This window comes from Balaenoptera musculus, chromosome 2 (genome assembly GCF_009873245.2).
Source record: "Balaenoptera musculus isolate JJ_BM4_2016_0621 chromosome 2, mBalMus1.pri.v3, whole genome shotgun sequence".
NCBI lineage: Eukaryota > Metazoa > Chordata > Mammalia > Artiodactyla > Balaenopteridae > Balaenoptera > Balaenoptera musculus.
Window position 1 is genome coordinate 2499472 of NC_045786.1, and position 23051 is coordinate 2522522.

Here is a 23051-nt window from a genome sequence, read left to right on the forward strand (position 1 = left end):
TGTAAAGAATGGATACCCCCAGTCCTTTCGTTACATTTTCTTGACTTTTAGACAGTCCCCACCCACCAGCCCCCCGGACCCTGTGGTCACAAGGTTTTCCTTTCAGACGCGCTGTCTCTCTGCTCTGACTTCAGCGTTGCCCCTCCATCTGACCGTGGGCTTGTCTGCCCAGGTAATTGTGTTCCTCTCTCTTTTTAGGCCTCAGAACTCGCAAGTTTAATTCAGACCAAGAGGGAACTTGGTTGTAGAGCTACTTATATCCAAACTATCGAAGAAGGAATTAATACACACACTCATGCAGCCAAAGACTTCTGGAAGCTTCTGGGTGGCCAAACCAGTTACCAGTGTAAGCGTTTACTGCATCTCAGAGAATGAGACTTGACTACCTTTCCTCCTCGCCTGCTTCCTTCTTCCAAACCAGCCTCTCTTCAGGGGGAAACATAATGTCCTCTTCCTGTTCTTGCCCCAAAGCTGCTGGAGACCCAAAGGAAGATGAACTCTATGAAACGGCCATAATAGAAACCAACTGCATTTACCGACTAATGGATGACAAACTCGTTCCTGATGACGACTACTGGGGGAAGATTCCAAAGTGCTCCCTTCTGCAGTCAAAAGAGGTATAGTGAGTGGTCTGCCCTTCAGCGAGAAAGCCCTTGGCTCCGGGCTGCCCGGTAAAATAGGGAGTAAGTGCCCGACAGACGCCAGCCAGGGTTAGTGCTCATTGCAGACCAGACATCTTTTAATTTTTTTTTAAACTTTTATCTTATATTGGAGTATAGTTGATTTACAGTGTTTTTTTTTAGTTTCTGGTGTACAGCAAAGTGATTCAGTTATACATATATATACATGTATCCTTTTTCAAATTCTTCTCCCATTTAGGTTATTACAGAATATTGAGCAGAGTTCCCTGGGCTATACAGTAGGTCTTTGTTGGTTGTCTGTTTTAAATATAGTAGTGTGTACATGCAGAGACATCTTTTTAAAGGCTGCCGATGTGTGATTTCAAGCCATTACTGCCCTCTTAGACGCTGATACAGAATATTCCGGATGCTGTTCAGAGGAGGCACGGGTCGTTGCAGGCTTTTCTGTCTTAGGCCAGGTGGAAATATGACTTAGCCCCATCTCTTGATTTCTGTATAAACATTAAATATTTTTCAGTCCTTAAGTTTCAGAAAAAATAGCTGTATCTGTAGCGTATGGGCTTGCCAAGTAGTGTGCCGCTTTTTCCTCTCACAGCAGCACATATTTATTTTTACGAAATTACATATATTTCCAGCACCACTAAGTTTTTTTATTTTTTTTGGCTGCACCGCTCAGCTTGTGGGATCTTAGTTCCCCGACCAGGGATCGAACCCGAGCCCCTGGCAGTGGAAGCTGGAGTCCTAACTACTGGACCGCCAGGCAAGTCCCACCACTAAGTATTCTGAGTGTTGAGAAAAAAAGGGGAAGACACAAAAGGACTTTAAATTTTGTTGGGTAGAAGACTATTAGAAAGGATGTAATCCAAAGCTAGATTGACTGTATGACAAATTTAAACGGAGAAAAAATGTCACAGAAAAAGAAATCAGGAATGATTTTAAAGAGAAGGTGAAATTGAGCCTAGTTTGCAGTTAAGTAGAATTGGGATTGCTGGAAATTAGGAAGCAAGCATAGAACTAAACCAACAGGCATGTAAGTAAGAGCATTGCGTTCATGTATTCGTTCACCAAACATTTAGTGAGCCCAACTGTAAATACATTGATAAGTACAGTATGGTCTTTGCCCTTGAGGGTCCTAGAATCGTATAGGGGAGAAAAGACATCACTGGGTCCTCAGTGCCATGTGAAGCGGCCCTTATAAGCTAAGTGAGTGAATGGCAAAGGAGGAAAGGAGGAAGGGAGGGGGCGGGGAGGAAGACCTGCTTAAACAGCTGTTATGAATCAGAAGTGTTAGGTAGCCCGAGTGTTCGGAGGAGGGGGCGTTAACTTGGGCATTTAGGACCACAAGACAGAAATCATTCCCGCAGGGCAGAGGCTGACTTGGCTGGGCAGTACCCGCAGGCCAAGTCTTTTTGTGCTTGTACTGAGAATGCTCCATTAGCATCTGAATCATCACCTGCTGGACTCACGGTCACTAGAGACCCTGGTTCAACTGGAACATGCCCTTGAAGTCAGCACGTTCTTCTGTGCCATTTCCCCAGGTACTGGTGTTTGATTTTGGGAGCGAAGTTTACGTGTGGCACGGGAAAGAAGTCACATTAGCACAACGGAAAATAGCCTTTCAGCTGGCAAAGCACTTATGGAACGGAACCTTTGACTACGAGAATTGTGACATCAACCCCCTGGACCCTGGAGAGTGCAATCCGCTCATTCCCAGGTACCGCTGGGGCCCTGGGCAGCCAAGGCTCCCACCACAGTGTTTAGCCATCACCCTTCAGGGGTTTTAGTTTTCATAAATGATTGCAGTGCAGTACCGTTGAGTATTCACAACGAGAACGGTGCTGTAGCTTTTCCCTAAGAAATACAGAAATATGGATGGTGTAGTCATCTGGAAGATGCTCCTGTTACATTTCATTTCTTGAAGTAAACAAATCAGTGCCACCTGCAGTATTCAGGTGCTGTTGTGACATATAATTTGTTGTTTAAACAAATGACTTGCTAATCTGAAAAGCTTGCCAGGTCCTGGAATTCAGCCATGGATCTGAAGGTGCAAAAGCAATGCACCTCTTTCTGATTTCACACCTTCCCAGCCTAGCCCTGGAATTCCATTTATCTGGCAGTAGATGATGCCTTTTTGAGGGAGGGAAGATGTGGTATTGAAATAATGATTGTAATTATAATATTTCCTACAGTCTACTGGACTTTTAAAAGTCATTTTGGCAAATCAGCCGAAGATGCACAAAACTCTCAGAAATATGGTCATGAAAGAAAGAATTCTTAAATGCAAAGGATCATTGTTTTTTATTTCTTAACTACCAGGAAAAAAGAGAAGTGCTTTTAAATTATGCGTGCCACCAAATGGCACATTAAAACTGCTTTTTAATGTTTTCAATTGAACTAACATACAGATTTCAACCTTCCTACCTAGTTTCCTGTTTTAGAATCCAATTATTGATTTTATTATTCATTGTCATTATAGAAACAATTCAAAATGATGTCAGTGTAGGTGAAAAGTTTTCAAATCCTTTTTAGGCAAGTGCACATTTAACATAAAATTAGTACTGAAACAACTAGTTTTTTAAGTCCTAAAGCTAAGACTAAAAAGAATGTTTTAGTTGGTATAGTAAAACAAAAAAAAAATACTGAAGCATAAAAGCTGTGTGACGGACGATTTATATTTAGTCGTGACACCATCCGAGACGTGAAAGTAGATGAGCGGGCACCTAACCCGCCGGCTCTGAACACCTCCCAGATCAGAAGCATCGGAGAAGCTTTAAAAAAAATGCACGTGCCGGTCCTGGCCCAGGAGATGTGTTTTCAGTTTGGGTGGGTGGGGGGGGGGGGTGGTTTGTGTGTCAGTGCATCTCAAAAGCTCCCCCAGGGATTTTAAGGTACAGCCAAGGTAGAGCCCCCAGCCCTTCACCGAGGAGTCATGACTCAGCCCCGCTCAGACCTGCGAGTCAGGACAGAGGTAAGGTGCACCCAGCTTCACACCCTCACGCTGCAGACCTGCCCTCTGTGCTCCCTGACCTCACACATCCAAGATGGATTTCTCAGCTGAGACCAAGTGTCTTTCTACAGGCACCTTAGCGAGTCTGCAGAGTGGAATTAATTTATATAAAAGACAAGTCACTCAGCTATTTTCTGATAAGGACCACAGCCTTCAGGGTAGCCCTGAATTTTCCACAGTTGCTGATATTTGGTTCCTAAGTCCCGGGAGCGTTGGCAGTGGAAGTATTTGCACACAGTGCCTTATCCTTTCAGACCCCTTTGAAACGGGCAGCCCCCCTTGATGTGCCTTAGCCGTGATGCCAGAAACTGTGGTCTGGACCAAACAGGACGTGACAAAGCGTGTCAGGGGCCACCGCAGGGCCCAGGAAGCACTGCCCCTCGGTCTGATGGTCCCAATCCACAAGCCAGGGTTGGTCTGGAAGGATGGGAATTACCCGCACCTTATCCTCAGGGCTCACCCCCTTCGGCACGTCTCTTCTTGGCTCTTCCCATTTCTAAGTTAGCTGTGTTCCAAGCTCAGCGTCAGATTCTGAGATCCCACAGCAGTACGGACCTCCCGACTGGGCTACGCTGCTTCCTTTCCCGTCTTTGTGCTCTGCCCGCCCACTGTCCCGTCCAGTGGCCTAGAGATCAATATGCACAAAGTCACTTTATGATTTATGAGAGTATGTTCACTTAGGGAACAGAGGAATTTCCTGTTCTGGAGACTGGAGATCTCCATTGTAACATGACTTAAAAAAAGAGAGGATTCAGGGTGAGCATAAATTCCTCCATCTGTTCATTAACCTGACGGCAACGTGGCGAGCCCCCGCGGGTGAGCACGGGTGGCGTAAAGGAGGCGAAGACACGCGTGTGACTCCTGCCTGTGCTGAGCTCCCAGCCTAGCGTGCTGCCCCCCAGGGGACCCCAACACGAGAATTTGCTGGAATGCAAGGCAGGTCCAGTCCTGACGTGGGTCACATCACATTCAGGCACATCAGCTCCAAGGACACAAAGCCTTGCAAGGCTTTGGGCTAAAATAGCAAAACGTCATATATTGGGTCACATAAGTGAAAACGAACCATTTATTCTGTCTACCGCGTACGTATTCTGAGTTTCTCTCACTAGCCACATGTGTTGGTTTTGGACTTCTTGGGTTCAGCATGACTTGTGTGATCTCGGTTCTTTTCCCATCCGCTCCCCTCCCTGACCCGGCCTACAGAAAAGGACAGGGCCGGCCTGACTGGGCGATATTTGGGAGACTTACAGAACACAACGAGACGATTTTGTTCAAAGAGAAATTTCTCGATTGGACGGAACTGAAGAGGCCTAACGAGAAGAACGCCAGCGAACTTGTCCAGCACAAGGTACGTGCGATGATCAAGCCCCAAACCTCGGGGCTTGGTTTGGGTCTCTGCAGAAGGGGCCTGAATGCTAAAAGGCTTCCTGGGGTTTACTAGGACAGCAAACCAGTCTCCAGTTACGTTCTGACTTCAGGAGGTGAAAGCAGCCGTGTTTGCGGCTCCAGGTTTATCGGCGTCCCGTTCACAGTCGTGGCTGTCTGCCCCCTAAACGCAGCCTTGCCTTAAGTGCCCTGACACAGCGTGAGCGCTGTACCTGAGGCCGTCCCACCGCCAGTGCAGTGTGACAGGCTGCCGCCGGGCATGTCTGCGTTCTCTCCTAGGATGACCCGCGGGCGGAGGTCAAGCCTTACGACGTGACGCGGATGGTGCCGGTGCCCCAGACGACAGCCGGCACCGTGCTAGACGGGGTCAACGTGGGCCGGGGCTACGGCCTGGTGCCAGGGGACGACCGCAGGCAGTTGGAGATCGCCAGCGTGTCGGTGGACGTCTGGCACATCCTGGAATTCGACTACAGCAGGCTCCCCAAGCAGAGCATTGGGCAGTTCCACGAGGGCGACGCCTACGTGGTCAAGTGGAAGTTCATCGTGAGCACGGCAGGTGAGTGAGCGCTCGCGTGTCCCCCGAGCCCCGCCGCGGCGACCGCGGCTGCCAGATCCGGAGTGCGTGCCGCGTCTGCCCCAGCCGCGGGCGAAGGGCCAGTCAAGGCGTTCCCTTTGAGAACCTCTTCGTAAGTCTCGTGGATAGATTCCCAACACCCCACCGTGGCCGACAGCTGTGAGGTTTCCCTCTAGAAAGCCGACTGGCATGGTAAGGTTTCTCTGCCGCCCTCACACCTCCCCTGCCCCGTCCCCAGAGGTTTCCTAGGAAAGTGATGATCTGTCGCCACATGACGGTCACCATGTGGCTGGACGCTGCCGAAATGAAAGCCATGAAGTAACACAGAGCCGACGCGTCAGAGCTGAAACGAGAGGGTGCCATCACGTCACAGTAAATCCACGCACAGAAGACGTGTCAGAATGAAAGGCTATTTCCTCTGAGGCCGAGAGCGCTGACGGCGCTCTGTGGATCTGGCGGAATAAATACACGGTCAGAGCTACTCATGGTTCCCATGGGCGCTGTGCTCTGTGTGGCAAAACAAGACACTCCGTGCGGTGCTCTGCGCTAGAGGCGGTGAGGGCGGAGAGCAGCAGATTTGGGAGAAATAATCCCTTTTTCTTGCCAAGAAGAAAGCACGAATCAGGCTGTCCACGGTGTCCCTCAGCCCTGCGCATTCAGGAGACAGTTTATGACACAACTCGGTGGCTCCGAGGTTCACTTGCCAAGGGAGTTTGTTCACCTCTTTCCAGCCCCCTTGCCGTCCGGCTGTGGCTGCCCCGCCGGGCACAGGGCGCTGGCCACTGTTAGCTGATCAAACACCTGCAGCCTCAGAGCCATGTGGTTTCTTTCCTAATGTACCTCTGTGCTCTGTGGGTAAGACACTTTTTAAAACTTATTTTATTGAAGTATAGTTGATTTGCAATGTGTTAATTTCTGCTGTACAGCAAAGTGACTCAGCTATACATACATATGTATTCTTTTTCATATTCTTTTTCCATGATGGTTTATCACAGGATAATTGAATATGGTTCCCTGTGCTCTACAGTAGGACCTTGTTGTTTATCCATCCTATGTATACTAGTTTGCATCTGCTAACCCCACACTCCCAGTCCTTCCCTCCCCCACCCCCCTCCCCCTTGGCAACCACAAGGCTGTTCTCTATGGCTGTGAGTCTGCTTCCATTTTGTAGATAAGTTCATTTGTATCATATTTTAGATTCCACATATAAGTGATATTATATGGTATTTGTCTTTCTCTGTCTGACTTACTTCAGTTAGTATGATAATCTCTAGGTCCATCCATGTTGCTGCAAATGGCATGAGTTTGTCCTTTTTTATGGTTGAGTAATACTCCATGTGTGTATGTGTGTGTGTGTGTATATATATATATATATATATATATATATATATATATATACACACACACACATACATACATACACACCACATCTTCCTGATCCATTCATCTATCAATGGACATTTAGGTTGCTTCCATGTCTTGGCTGTTGTGAATAGTGCTGCTATGAACATAGGGGTGCAGGTATCTTTTTGAATTATAGTTTTGTCCAGGTATATTCCCAGTGGTGGGATTGCTGGATCATATGGTAATTCTGTTTTTAGGTTTTTAAGGAAACTCCATCCTGTTCTCCATAGTGGCTATATCAATTTACATTCCTACCAGCAGTGTAGAAGGATTCCCTTTTCTCCACACCCTCTGCAGCATCTGTTATTTGTAGAGGTTTTAATGATGGCCATTCTGACCAGTGTGAGGTGGTACCTCATAGTTTTGATTTGCATTTCTCTAATAATTCGCCATGTTGAGCATCTTTTCATGTGCCTGTTAACCATCTGTATGTCTTCTTTGGGGAAATGTCTATTTAGGTCTTCTGCCCATTTTTCAATTGGGTTGCTTATTTTTTGTTGTTGTTGAGTTGTATGAACTCTTAGTCACATCATTTGCAAATATTTCCTCCCAGGCTGTAGCTGTCTTTTCATTTTGTTGATGGTTTCCTTTGCTGTGCAAAAGCTTCTAAGTCTGATTAGGTCCCATTTGTTTATTTTTGCTTTTATTTCTGTTGCCTTGGGAGACTGACCTAAGAAAACATTGGTACAATTTATGCCAGAAAATGTTTTGCCTGTGTTCTCTTCTAGGAGTTTTATGGTGTCATGTCTTACGTTTAAGGAATAAGACACTTCTTTCGGGTGTCAGTAAATATTCCTGGCCCTGCCTTCCAGAAGCATATGGTATAAATGACGGGGGGCAAGTATGGAAGAGGTGCTTGCCTCCTGCTGGGGTAGGAGAGCTCCGTTCCCTGAATAGGATCTGGCGGCTGTGGGAAAGCCCAGCAGCCGATGGGCAGGCGTCGCAGGTGGGGCAGGAGGACTGCGGGCCTAGAGGCACCGCTCTGGGCTTCACCACCCTCGCTCGTTGAGTACCTCACGGAGGCTCCATGGGATGTGTTCTGTCCTTTCACTAACTTCTCAGATGAGGAACAGGACACCAAGATTAAGGAACGCCCCGTGAAGTCACACAGCTAGAACAGGGCTGGACACTAAAAGCCCCTTTTTTTTTACCCAAGGAGGCCTTTTAGCCTGGGTCTCAGTCTTCTCTCAGGCCCCACATGCCAGCTGTGTAACTTGGGGGAAGTTACTTAACCTGTCTGAGCCTCGGTTTTCTCACCTGGAAAACAGAGCTTCTAATACCCAGCTCGCAGGGTCCTAGGATCTGGTGCGTGATGTTTAGCACAGAGCCGACCGCTTACTTACGTGAGCGTACAGGAAATCATCATCGCTGACGTTCTAAGCAGCCAAAGCATAGTTCCTGCATTGAACTTGAAGATCAGATAACGTGGATCCACCCCAAACGATAGCAGTTCTCAGAGGGTCTCTATTGTGGGTTTAGGCTCCTGAGTGTGTACAGGGTTGGCAAGCTGAATACTAATCTGCGCCGCTTGGCGATAAAGACAATAAGAGGGAATTTAGTGGGGAAGGATCTACTGACCTTTGGTGTCGTGGACCTGCACCCACCGTCCTCACCCTTAAGATACAGGAAGTGAAGGGACTTGGTGTTTTACAAAACCACACTGGGCACTACAGCTTGAAATTCAGTCGTTTCCTTACCTCAGCTGTTAGATATAAAACAAGAAGCAATGGTCAGTGAAAGGATGACTAAAACGATATGAAAATGAATGAATTTTAAAAACAGATCTCAGGTTTCTGAGGTCTTCCTTGACTATTTACTTGGAGACCCCTAAGAAACGCTGATTCGACCCAGGCAAATACTTGCTGTATTTCTCGCGGTGAACGAGGTACATGTCACGGCCCGATCCAGCAGCACCGTTATGGGCCAAGTGACAGCTTTGATCAAGCCCAGCTGCGGAGCATTAAGTGAGGCCGGGCAGCGCTCAGATTGCAGGCCGCCCCTCAGGGGGCAGAAAAGCGCGGCCCGGTGGCCTCTGCGGCTGCCCCGTGGTTGTCATGGAAGCCCCGGCCCCGCGGTGTCAGCTGGTCCAGCCCTCACGCTGCTCAGACCCCACAGGGGGCCGCACCTGCCAACGGGGCTGAGCCCGGGGCCCCTCTGGGGCGGGCCCAGCAGACAGCAGTCCCGGGAGACACAGCACAGTCGCCCTCTTGGCGGAGGCCGGGCAGCCTGCGCCTTGGGAAGTGAACTGTGGCCCCCAGACTAGGGAGCCCAGAGGCCCTGGTGGTCAGTGTCCTGCCCCAGAGGCTGCCTCAGGCGCTGCAGGGTGTGACTCGTGTCCCCCCAGGGTCAGGAAACAGGCAGCTCTGGGTACCCAGGGACACTGCGTCAGGCCACGCTGGAGCCCCATCCAGGGGCCGAGTTCCTATAGTAGGGGGTCGATAAATGGGGTCCGGCTGCAAGACCGCGCAATGAGCAACTCGCTCTTCATACCTCAGTTTTCTGTCACTTCATAAACGCAGCTCCTGGTGGTGAACTCCCTCTTGAAAGCAGGGTGGACGCAGCGACACGCTAAATTCGGCCTCGGGTCAAGGCCGCAAAGATGATAGTCCAGCAGCTGTTACTAGTATAGCTTAGCCTTTAATTTGCTAAAATTAAAACTAAATAAATGAGTCAAAAAGTAAGTTGTACATAGGATTAAATTTGGGGTATGCTGAAGAAAACTGCAAGGAAAATTCATGAAAACTTTTATGGAATATTTTTAAGGAAATATCCTATTTTAGGTATATACACACAAGCCCATTTTTGAATGTTAGGATGTAAAACGTTGGTTATTCAAGCATGAACGTATATTTACACAAAGTGCTACCCAATTCCAAGATATGTGTCAGCTGCTGTGATCTGTGATCTGTTTTAAGCATATCTCTCCCCAGTAATCTAGTTGACATGACTAAGTTTCACTACTTTGAAGAGTGTGGGATTGCTAATCAAAGGTAGACGTTTGTTCCTATCTAAATTAGCGGAAACTTCAATGGAGTGGCTTCCAGATTAACAGTGGATATGTGTGTATCATCTATTCATGGATGGTTCCTATTCACTTTGCCCACTTCAAACTACACAAACTTGACCATTTCAGGTTCATAGTAGAAGGCACTAAGGGCTGAGCTTGGTCAGAATCCTTTAAGAATTGTCATAATCATTCATGAAAATTGTTCTAGAGGACTTTGATAAAGGGTCCCCCCCCCCAAAAAATCACGTATGGCCCCTGACCTCTTAAGAACTTGAAAACAATGAGCTTTCTTCTTACCTTTGAACCTTAAGACAGCTGTGATTTTTTTTAATGCTTTTTTTTTTTTTTTACTATTTATTTATGGCTGTGTTGGGTCTTCGTTTCTGTGCGAGGGCTTTCTCTAGTTGCGGCAAGCGGGGGCCACTCTTCATCGCGGTGCGCGGGCCTCTCACTATCGCGGCCTCTCTTGTTGCGGAGCACAGGCTCCAGACGCGCAGGCTCAGTAATTGTGGCTCATGGGCCTAGTTGCTCCGCGGCATGTGCGATCCTCCCAGACCAGGGCTCGAACCCGTGTCCCCTGCATCGGCAGGCAGATTCTCAACCACTGCGCCACCAGGGAAGCCCGACAGCTGTGATTTTATCGGTGGGACTGGAGCTGAGGAGGACTGAGGTCGTATAGAACCAGGGAATCCAGTTATTATTATTTTCTTTTTTTTAATTAATTTTATTTATTTTTGGCTGCATTGGATCTTCGTTGCTGTGCGCGGCTTTCTCTAGTTGCGGCGAGCGGGGTCTACTCTTCGTTGCGGTGCACCCGCTTCTCATTGTGGTGGCTTCTCTTGTTGCAGAGCACGGGCTCTAGGCGCGTGAGCTCAGTAGTTGTGGCTCGTGGGCTCTAGAGCGCAGGCTCAGTAGTTGTGGCTCGCGGGCTCTAGAGCATAGGCTCAGTAGTTGTGGCACGTGGGCTCAGTAGTTGTGGCTCATGGGCTCTAGAGTGCAGGCTCAGCAGTTGTGGCATGTGGGCTCAGTAGTTGTGGTGCACGGGCTCAGCAGTTGTGGCTCGTGGGCTCTAGAGCGCAGGCTCAGTAGTTGTGGCACATGGGCTTCATTGCTTCTTGGCATGTGGTATCTTCCTGGACCAGGGCTCAAACCTGTGTCCCCTGCATTGGCAGGTGGATTCTTAACCACTGTGCTACCAGGGAAGCCCCAGTTATTCTTGATTGCTAACACGTTTGGGTACCATAGCCACCTGCATCCTCCCTGGGTTGACCCCACCTGGGGCCAGCGGGGGGGCATCTGAGTCGAGAACTTAGTCTCCGGACGCCACTCGGCCTAGAAGGCTCTGCCTCGCGGTCCCTGTCACTCGGGCCTCTGCTCACGCGCCTCCTCGGAAAGGTCTTCCCCCACCAGGCACTCGGCAGCAGCTCTCCCCCGCCCCATGTCACATCCCGTCTTTTCCTCACAGCACCTCCCACCCTCTGAAGCTGCCTTGCTCAGCACCATAGCCCCAGTATCCTGAAGAGTCCCTGGCACATAGTAGGTCCTCAGTAAATATCTGCTGAATAAAGAAATGAGGGAAATCTGGAGAGAGCTCTATTCCGAAAGGTTGCAGTTTGGGGTCTGAAATACCACCTGAAACGACCACTTGCCCAAAGAACCTTCCGTGACTGCCCTTCAGCGGGGCCTGTGTTCCGTGTGCTGCTGACGTCTATCCAATGACCGCGAGGCCCCAGACAGTGAGGATAAGCAGCCCTTAATCCTGGCTGCAGCCCTGGTGGCCGCTATCATTTAAATCCCTGATTATTTTGTGAAAGCCATAGGTCAGCAATTTCTCTCTCCCCTTTCTGACACAACTTGGACACTTCAAAGTGGTTTTTTTACTAGAATAGTCTTAGCAGACTACATTTTTTCCTTCGTGCTTAAAGCTGGCCCCGCAGTCGTTTGCAGTATCTTTTCTCCCCCAGCTGACCTTCTGCCAAAGGATGGCGTGATGTGGAAAGTGCGTTTGTGTCTCCGGGAGCCCCTGGCCCTGCTCTGGCATCCCCACTTTTCTCTGTCACACACTTGGATGATCTGCCACCTCCCCCAGGGTGGCAGGTGTTTGTCTTAGGGTATCAGGAGGGCCCTGCAGATCATTTTTCTCCAGTTTGGAGGCTCAGGATCCGTTAGCTAGAAGAAAGGTGGTTTCTCTCTCCTCCAAAGCCATGATCGATGGTCCCTCCAGCTGTGAATGATCGCTCCCCAGCGCTGCACCCCAGAGCTGCTCCTTTACTGTTTGTCCTCACAGGGCCTGGGGGCCTGAGCTGGCACTGGCTCTTCCTGGGGTTTATCTGCTGCTCATCCCGCGCTCTGCTCTCGTGTGTCCGCAGTGGGAAGTCGGCAGAAGGGGGAACACCCGGTCAGGGTGGCCGGCAAAGAGAAGTGTGTCTACTTCTTCTGGCAAGGCCGGCAGTCGACCGTGAGTGAGAAGGGCACATCGGCTCTGATGACGGTGCAGCTGGACGAGGAAAGGGGAGCCCAGGTAAGTTCTGGAGGCAGACGCGCCAGAAATGAGGGAGCTGGCCTCTCCGGGAGCCGGAGGGTGTGTGGCCTGGTCCCCTCAACACAAAGACCGTATCGTCCACCAAAGCCCCTTTAGTCCTGGTCCGGCTTCTCCAGATGTCAGGCTCTGCCTCATCTTTCATCTCCCCACCTCCTCACCAGGAAGGCAGACCTCTCGTAATATGACCTTAAAGTACACCTGCAAAAAGTAAACCCACAAAACAAGTGCAGAGAGCCCATGGGTGGTTTTTTTTTAAGTTTCCACTTGACTGATCATCAAGGAATTAAAGAGCTGCCATTTTCCACTCCTCAAATGGCAGAGATTTTTAAAAGAATAGATCCAGGGCTGGCAAGGATTCAGTAGGATGGGTACCCGTGCCTGCTTCCACTGAGAAGTGTAAACTGAAATACCCATCCTGAAAGCAACCATGGCTTAGGAACCTTAAGATGCTCATACACTTTGATCAGTGATTCCACTTACACAAATCCATCCTAAGGAGGTATCAGTGATTGATGTAAACATTGAGTCTGCCCATCATCTGCGTTCCTCACAGCAGCCTGAGTGATTTTTCTAGGACACGTCAGATGGTGCCCCTCCTTGTTCTCCATCACACTCGGACTACCGTCTGAGGGTCTCCCGGGGGTCAGCCCTGCACCCCCCCTCCAACCTCCCTCTTCTTGCACCTGGTCAGGCCACTCCCACCTCCTTGCAGTTCCTAGACACACCTCTTTCCGCCCACCCCAGGGCCTTTGCACTGATTCCCCAGCCTGGAACACTTCCCCTGAAACCTTACATGATTCAGGTTTCTGTTTGAATGTCACCTCCATGTTTTATCCACATCCCTCCCCATTTCCCTATCCTTCTCTGTCCCTTTGCTCTGCTTTATTTTTTCATAGCACTTACCCCTACGTAAAACAACATTCATGTTGTTTACTTATTTATTCTTTGTCTTCCCCATAAGCATGAAAGAGACTATGTCTGTCCTGGTCTTACCCACCATTATAACCCCAGGGCCTGCATGATGCCTGGGTACCACTACCCAAAGTCAAGGTTTTGAAAGCATTTCTTTTTAATGTTTCATCCCTTCATTACCAGTAATTAAGAGTTAACTCTGGGGTTTTGGGGACCATAACACCCTGTGCAGATCCTTTCACTATCTTGGATGAATAGTTAAGAATAGCATCAGGAAAGAGAGCAGAGGAATTTTCTCCAGAAATAGATCCATACTCACTCAGCCTTCCAGGTTCCTAAGAACCAATCCTCTTCCCTAAAAAGTGTTTAATGCAGATGTTCTACTATGGACTATATTTTCCAAATACCTTTCAGGGACAAACAGTTGTTAATTTATTCCTCATAGTGGATCATTTCAACTGCTTTTTTTTTTTTTTTTCTTGTAAACGAGTATGTTTTATCATGCCTTCAAAATCATCCTTAGAGTTTTGAGTCTTAATCTAATTGGAGCATTTAATTTTTTTATCAATCCAACGGATGGAAAATCACTGCAGAAATAGAAAACACTGCCACAGAATGGCTCTTAATGACACAGAATGGGCCCTGAGATTGATAAGTTAACTCATGGTGAGAAATGTGTCCTACCTTTCAGTGCTCCCCGACTGCCAGGCTCAGTAAACATTTCCTTGTTTAAGGGGCGACATCTTGGCAAAGTGAGAGTCAGCTGACTCAGCCCTACGTACGTTCTTGTCACTCTGCTGCATCTCACGCTGATGCGTAACTGTTGTGCTGACAGAGGCGCCGCTGAGTGACAGGCCCTGTGAGTGGACCAGAGCCTGCAAGAGACAGTTCTTTTCCCCGGAATCACTAATCAGTGATTAGTCATTCTCACTGCTGAGAGGTTTTCTTTATTAAAAACATGTTTAAATTAATCACGTTATATCCGTACCGTGGAACACTGCCATTAAAATATCAAAATTCATGTTAAGAATCTTATGTGATGACAGAAAAACGTCAGTTGAAGAAAATCCAGGGATAAAGCAACATAAAAAAACAGCAATCCTATTTGGGAAAAATGTATACCTGAAAAATACTTTGTATTATAGGAAAGCTATACGCCAGAATTGTAATAGTGTTCTCTATAAATCACAGTATCATCAGTGGCTTTTATTTGTACTTCTCAGTATTTTTCAGATTTTCGACAACAGGCATGTGTTATTTTTATGACTCTGCAAAACCAGGACATGTGACTCACTGTAACTGTGTTTAAATCGGAAGGTCCAGGTCCTGCAGGGCAAGGAGCCCCCCTGTTTTCTGCAGTGTTTCCAGGGGGGGATGGTGGTCCACTCCGGGAGACGGGAGGAGGAAGAAGAAAACACACAAAGTGAGTCACTTTTGCCGTTGGAATTCGATTCTGTTCTTTCTCTCCGGGAAGGTATTTTTATAGGCGTGGGGCTTTAGATTAACTCTCTCTTCACGCAGCTGTGGCGTGACCAGCGAAGCCCTCCTGACGTCTGCCTTATAAACCAGCTTTCTGGGTGCCCCGCCCCTCCCGTTCCTTCCGTGGACTTGCCTTCAGAAAGCAGCTTTGCATAAAGGAGGCCGCAAGATGGCTTGGCCTTACACTGGATCCTGGAGGGGGGAAAAAATCAGTGATCTTCTCTTCTAAATTATGAGAATTTTGTTGACCAGCATCCCAAAAAAAAAAAATCATAGTTTTAGAGCCTCTTAAAAAAATATGACTTACCTAGGTCTTCGTAAGTAAATTATGTAAAACTGGTTTTTCTGCATCGTGCACTTTGGGCAGCCTGCTTGTCACTAACTCCAACAAGACTGGCTTTCTGGGACTCAGCGAGACCGCAGCCTGGCCTCCACCTGCCCCTCCAGACACAGAGAGGAGGCGGGGCGTGGGCTGTCCTGCAGGCTCTGCTTCCCTGCAGGCGCCCCCCTCCCGGCGCGGCCGCGTCCTGACTGTGCCACCGGTGCCCCCTGCAGGCGAGTGGAGACTGTACTGTGTGCGCGGAGAAGTGCCCGTGGAAGGGACCTTGCTGGAGGTGGCCTGTCACTGCAGCAGCCTGAGGTCCAGGACGTCCATGGTCGTCCTCAACGTCCACAAAGCCCTCATCTACCTGTGGCACGGATGCAAAGCCCAGGCCCACACGAAGGAGGTCGGAAGGACTGCGGCCAATAAAATCAAGGAACAGTGAGTGCTGTGTGTGTGAGCGCCTCTCCCGAGGGCTTCCGGGGTGCAGGCTAAGGATCCCAAGGTCCCCGTGGACGCCCCGTGTGCCCAGAGTGACTCAACGTGGGAAACTGAGCCCCACGTGGTCAGGGGCCCTGAAGGTCCAAGTTCATGTGACACGTGTCCAGCCCAAACCTCCCCCGTGAGGGCCTCCCCGCTTCCTGAGGACTTACCTGCCTCTGTAAAGGCACAGGACCCCCCCAGCACCTTCTTTGAAGGTGTGATTTGGCTTTTGAATTGTCAACCTGGAGTCCTTGGTTATTTAAAGAGAGCAAATTTCAAATATCATTTAGGGGAGCAGAGTTGGTTTTATCAGAGCAGTGTAAGGTTTAAGGGCATTTAGCCAAAGAGAGTTGGGAGACCACCCACTGTGTCAGACTGAGGAATGCCCCCTCCTTCAAGGACAAGCGTGTTTCCCAGCGTCCCAGGCAGCTGCCCGAGTGCTGGGGTCCCTTCCTTTCCCAGGCAGGCACCCACAGGTGCCCACGACCCAGAGACAGCGCACCGTGACAGCCCTAGGTGAGGACCCACCCTGGGGAGGGGAAGGCGAGGAGAGCCCAGAAGAAGCTCTGCCGCCCGCCACCTGCCCAGGTGCCTCTGTGCATCCCGGGCAGCCAAAGAGCCCAGTGCCCCCCACCCCCGCACTGGGGACATGCCCAGTGGTTCCTCGGGCTGAGACCCGGGAGGACCTTGGTGATACCTGTACAGTGGAAACGAAGAGTCTCCAGGGCCGCATCCCACCAGGTGCCATCTGGTAAAATTCATTCTCTGGGCACCAAAGCAGTGCGGTCAGGGTCTGCTTCCCCCGACAGCGCACATGTGACCCAGCGCACGTGGAGAGCGGGAGGGGAGGGACCTTTCAGCCGGCGGACAGCTGTGAAGCGAGATGCTTCATCTCCAGACATCATTCTGAGGGCCAGGAAGCTGGATGATAGACAGGGTTCAGCCAGGTCTCACATGGCACTGAGGCCCATCAGATTCGTCCCTGGACCCCTGAGAAAAAACAAAATGAATAACTTATCCCCTCATTCAGCAAACACTTATTGAGCCGCCGCCTGAAGTCACGCACAGATCTAGGGACCAGGGCCATGCGAGGGGACACACCCAACCCTGGGACGAGGAACAGTAGATATGTGTGTGACATATAAAAACACTGATTGTCTTCATCATGGCTCCTCTGTAATCCGACGTTCCTCTCTAAGGGCCAAGCCAACCCCTCCCTGCTGCACACACTCAGATACTACAGAGCGTGTTTTCATTCATTACAAGAATTGTTCGAGTTAGAAAGTAGGAGCGAGCTGGTGAACCGATCTGTAGATTTAGTAGGGAATAATTTTGTGCTGCCCTCACTTCTGGGCCTGATAAAAACTCTCGGACTCTCTCTGTGCAGATGTCCCCTGGAGGCCGGGCTGCACAGTAGCAGCAAAGTGACAATTCACGAGTGTGACGAAGGATCGGAGCCCCTGGGATTCTGGGACGCTCTGGGGAGGAGAGACCGGAAGGCCTACGACTGCATGCTCCAAGGTAACCCCCGGCCCCGGCGCCTCGGGCACCAGCTCACTCTGCGCGTTTCCGTGCGCGTGCTCCGTGCAGCACGCCAGGAGCTACACCCAGGCCGACTCCTCTGGGGCCGACAACACGACAAGGAGGCTAAATAACACATATGGCTGATCCTGACGCCAAGGAAAAGCTGTGTGTGTCAGAAAAGAGGTGCAGGTGACAGAGGTGGAGAGCTAAGAAGGAAGATTTCTTCCACCAGGGAAAAATCACACAGGGCTCCGTGGAAGACAGCACTTACCGGAGGCTTGGAGGTGTAGGTGTGGCTTGGAGAGAAGTGAAGGAGGGGGGGAGCATTCCAGGAAACGAGCTGAGCACAGCGTGAAGCTCTGGAACAAGACGCTTTCGGTGTAGCCGGCATCCAGGGTGCAGGGAAATAGTGGGGTTTAAATGAGAGAGTGGGTCGGTCTTGTCTTTAAATACACAAAATACAGATCGACATACGTGCAGAATAACGTTAAGAAAAAAGCTAACAATTACTAAGCCGTTAAGGCGAGCCAGGCCCTGTCTAAACACCTGCTGGACGTTCACTCACTCAGTGCTCACAACCCAACAAGCTGCCCTGGTCACCGATGGGGAAACCGAGGCCTGGGGTGATTAATCAGCTTGCCCGGGTTGGATGACAGTGGGATGTCCTCATGACCGCACCACCATACTGCCTCTCAGCTTTTACAAACTTTTACATAGGTTTTTAAAGTACAGTTGACCCTTGAACAACATGGGGGTTAAGGGCCAACCCCGCACACACACAAACACACACACGTCGAAAATCCATATGTAACTTGTAACTCCCACCAAACTTCTCTACTCATAGCCCACTGCTGACCGAGAACCCTACCGAGAACATAAAGAGTTAACGCACAGTTTGTAGGTTATGTGTATTAAATACTGTAATTCTTACCATAAAGTACGCTGGAGAAAAGATGTTATTAAGACAATCATAAGGAAGAGAAATTACATTTACTGTATCGTATTTATCGATACCATAAATTTACATCATCTGTTTACGAAATGAATCATTTGTCAGTACCTACATCAATATTCTCTTAGATACAAAACACTATAGATGTTATACGTACTACTAACACTAGACATCAAAAATGAAAAGATAACGTGAAAAAAATTCATATATACAGGTATAACGAAGAAGCAGCAATATGATTACTTTACAATTGGCTAGTGTCATTGATACAACTGCTTCACAGTTGCCCAGCCTATATACACTATTGAACAGTTATAAAATTTTTATGGCATACAGTGTTACAGTCCTATTCATAATAAAGTATTGGAAACACTGTTACATTTTTATAAAAATCACTTACCCGTGATGATAGGCTGATACACAGCTTCCCCAATTATAAGAGAGAGAGGCATACTGTACGGTAATGTAATTCTTTGAAAGCAAAGCTATAAAACAGTAAGAAAACTAACACATTTTATTTTCAACATCACTCACCTCATACCTATGTAAGGACAGGCTAGTATCTACATATATTTGATGCATTCATGACATACCTAAATTTTCTTACTTTTTTCAATATTTCTAGGCTATTCGGTTTGTCTGCAGGTTTTTTTCAGTGTCACAAATCTCCAAAAAATTTTTCCAGTATATTTGTTGAAAGATCTCCATGTATTAAGTGGACCTGTGCAGTTCAAACCTGTGTTGTTCAAGGATTAACTGTACTGCATATTGATGATGGGAAATGTTTGAAAGTACAAAGAAATTAAGAAAGAAAATAAGATCCTTATAATCCCGTCTTTCAAAGATGTGAACCAGAATTAACATTTCTTTACGCAATAAATACTTATTTGGACAGAATTCTTTATTTATACACACTGTTTTGCAACCTGCTTTTTCCCCTTAATTTATTATGAACAATTTCCCAAATCCTATTTTAATATTTAGACTTTTAATGGCTTGCAGGGTATTTCATGAGTATATCTGCCACTCTCTACTTAGTCTGTGCCCTATAGTTGGAGAGCTGAGTTCTTTCCAGTTTTTCTCTAACAATAATAAAGTTGCGAATAATTTTCAAAAGAATTATCTGCATTCATTTCTAGTTAAGGTAAATTCCTAGACATGGAGCTCCTTTGTTGAAGTTACTATAAAAGCCTTACAGTTACACATCAGCAAGTGTCACCAGAACACTGGCACCAAATTCCACTCTCCCCAGCAATTCACAGATGTGTACGTTTCACAGCACAATCATACACTCAGTTTATTACGTTTTCCTGTTTGCCAACATTGATGGTAGAAATTACTATCTAAACACTTATAACTTAATGTTTTAAATTAGAAGTACTGTTAAACGCTTTCTATATGTATTTTTTAGCCATTTGTACTTCCGTTTAGGTGAATATTTTATTTGTGCCTTCAGCACATTTTCTAGATATTTATTGTTTCATTATTATATTCCTTTATAGACTACTAAGGATATTAACAGGTTTCCATATTTCCCATTTTGTCACTTGCCTTTTAGTTTTTGTTTGGTTGGGGGTGCTTTTTGTACAATGTAATTTTTCATTTTTATGTTGTTAATGCATAAATCTCTTCTCCTTGAATTATACTTCTTTTGTAATTATGATTAAAAAGGCCTTCCCCACCTCCAAGTTCAGATAAATCTTACCTCTTTTTACACTTTACAATGCTTTGATCATTTCATGTCTAACAAACATTAATTCTCCAATCCACCTGGAATTTACTTTGGTGCATATTTTGTCTTTAGCTTTTGTTCTCTTTTCTTTCAAAGATCCTGGAAATTTTAACTTCACGCCCCGCCTGTTCATCCTCAGCAGCTCCTCTGGCGATTTCTCAGCCACGGAGTTCATGTATCCCGCCCGAGACCCCTCTGTGGTCAATTCTATGCCCTTCCTGCAAGAAGACCTGTACAGCGCCCCACAGCCAGGTATGGCCCACAGAAGGGGGTAGTCGTGCTGAGCCAGCAGAAGGCACGCCTTCCAAAAAGTCTTTTTACTTTTGCATCTAATAAGCAGTTTTTAATTTGCCAAGTACACTTTTTAATATTATCTCATTTAATCTTTATATTATCTCACTTAATCCTCACACCTCCCCCCCAAAGGAAGATGACATCAATCACATATTATAGTGTAAAAAACTGACCCTCAGTTACTCAACTCACCCAAATTCATCAGTTAAGAATAGGTTGAGTGCAACTGTGTCAGGCATGAGTCTCTGCTGTTCTCTCAGCCTTCCCTCCATCTTGCTGCTTCATGGTCTCCATGTGGCTGCCACTGCTCCAGCCATCATGTTTCTGTTCAAAACAGAAGGAAGAGTAGGGAAAAGGGCAATAATGATGGCCATGTCTCTCTCTCTCTCACCAGATAAAGCAAAAGCTTTCCCAGAAGCCCCCAGCAGACTTCCGTTTACATCCCCCTGGCCAGAGCTCTGTCCCATGGCCATCCCCCAGCTGCAAGGGAACCTTGCAAGAGTCGAAGGAGCAGGGGGTTGGGAGTATCTGTGGAGTGAGCCAAAGAGCAGTGTCTGCCATGCTGCACAGCAGGGCCAAGGCCCGTGTCTTCTGATTCCAAGGTCAGGGCTGTATCCACTTGACTGCCACCTCAAGGCAGAAGCTGTGCGCTCTTGTCGTGGGACAGTCACAGTCACCAGAGACCAGGCGGTAGAGACACTTGAGGCTGAGGTCGGCTGCCCCGGCCTCACAGCATCTCTGCTCTCATATTACAAGAGCCTGGAGTGGCACCAGGAACCTCCCGGACTCAGGCAGCCCCGGTCACCACCTAAAAACCTCGACGGTGCACACGGTCACAGGGTCATACTGGGGAACTATTAGCCAGTGTCTTAAAAGGGGCTGCTACCCACCTCTTCGTCCTGAGGCTCAGGATGGGTCTTCAGCCTCCACTGGGCTTTTCAGGCATGTGATTATCACAGAGTGATTATCACAGAATTCTGAGATGCAGGCTAGGAAAGGACTCAGGCGAGCCGGGCTGGCGGGTGTGGGAGCCCTTGACCACGTGGAAGCGTCAGGCTGACGGTCTGCTGGAGAGAAAAGGGAGCAGCACTTGATTTCCGAAGCCCGTTCCTCCCTGAAAGAACCAGGGACTCAGACCGCCTGCAGAGCAGCCCTGCGTGGGCCATGACCGCTGGTGACCCGAGGGCAAGCGTGATGTACTCCCCAGTGTTCAGCACGCATTTTGGGGATCAGCGGTGCTGACGACCCCTTGGGGGTCACGTGTGTCATCTGTCCCACTCTTCTCAACCGGCCAGGACCCAGAGGGCGGCTGCAGGAGGGGCAAAGGGGGAAGGCATGGGGGAGAGGGAGGAAAGAGCCCACCTCATCAACGCCACTGCTCTGCCTCGAGGCATCTCCTGATTCACCGTTCAAAGGGCCAAGACACCAGGGGCACCCTCCCCGTGGCCCTGAGTTTACCTGCCAAGGGGATTCTCACGCTGACCAAGGCGGCAGGGAGGGAGGCGTCGGTTCGGTGTGGGGCAGAGCCCCTGACTGTCTGCTCTGCTCCGCCCTCGCAGCACTTTTCCTTGTTGACAATCACCACGAGGTGTACCTCTGGCAGGGCTGGTGGCCCATAGAGAACAAGATCACTGGCTCCGCCCGCATCCGCTGGGCCTCGGACCGGAAGAGCGCCATGGAGACGGTGCTGCAGTACTGCCGAGGTGAGGCCGCGGCAGAGGGGACCCTCCATCCCGGCACCCGCTGGCTCTCTGCAGACTTGCTCAGAATCCCAGACCACGCTTCCCTTTCCACGGGCGCCAGCAGCCTGGATAAAGCCGGCAGACAGCCCTGAAACCAACTGCTTTCCCTTGAATTTTTTTGAGGCTTATTACTTTTGAGATTAGTACATTCTCAGCTGCCAGCATGAATGAGATTTCATTTTTTTAAATTGAAGTAGAGTTGATGTAGAATATTAGTTACAGGTGTACAATATAGTGATTCACAATTTTTAAAGGTTGTACTCCATTTATAGTTACTATAAAATACTGGCCTATACTCCCCGTGTTGTACAATATACCCTGGTAGCAGATTTTATACCTAATAGTTTGTACCTTTTAACCCCCTCCCCCATATGGCCCCTCCCCCTTAAACAAACTAGTGAATATCATTTTTCTCTTTTATATTATGAGGCCGAATAACTTGTCACCCTCGAGGTTAACGGCCGAGTTGTGGGATGCCTTCTGCACTCAGGATTAATCATGCTGTGGGACACCAGGCCCCATCCACGCACTGTCCTCACGCAGTGTCACCCCGTCAGGGGGTAGAGAGCACCCCCAAACGGGCTGGAAGGCCCACGGCAACTTTTCTGTCATCTGTTATTCTGTTTAGTGTTTTACCTAAAAAGAAAGATCTGTAGTCAATTCATGGCTTTTCTACTATACCATCCACCTGAAACGTCTGGTCTTTTATATAAAATGAAGATGCCAGTGATTAATTTCTTACCTGAATTTTTAAGATTTCATTGATTACTATTACTGAATACGTACAGCTGATTTTCTCTTGGAAAGCTCTTTCGTAAAAAATAACTTAATAAACTTCCCACCAAATGTTTAAGCTAAAGTAGCTTCTAAAATGCTGTCATTAGCTGGTTAATTCACACCGAACTCAAGGCTGGGTTAGGAAATCGGACGAATACTTCACAGGCGAGTCCAGGAGGAGGGAAAGGTCCCACCCAGACGCCACAGAGAGAGGCTTTCTTTTCTCCCATCCAGGGACCCAGAAGTGTTCTGTTAGGTTCAGGAAGTTTAAAG

General features: G+C 48.4%; 1 protein-coding gene across 26 annotated transcripts in view; it reads left to right on the forward strand.

Annotated features, from left to right (window-relative positions):
* The window catches only part of SVIL (supervillin), a 239046-nt gene that overhangs the window by 212512 nt on the left and 3483 nt on the right, over positions 1-23051 (forward strand). For 23 of the 26 annotated variants that reach the window (XM_036843972.1, XM_036843974.1, XM_036843978.1 and 20 more), the window contains 11 exons: positions 199-346; positions 472-617; positions 2180-2355; positions 4852-4996; positions 5314-5590; positions 12389-12540; positions 14791-14896; positions 15508-15715; positions 17145-17278; positions 20062-20217; positions 21819-21962. In XM_036843972.1, coding sequence (XP_036699867.1) covers positions 199-346; positions 472-617; positions 2180-2355; positions 4852-4996; positions 5314-5590; positions 12389-12540; positions 14791-14896; positions 15508-15715; positions 17145-17278; positions 20062-20217; positions 21819-21962 — 1792 coding nt within the window. The other 3 variants (XM_036843963.1, XR_005018818.1, XR_005018817.1) reach the window with 3 other exon arrangements.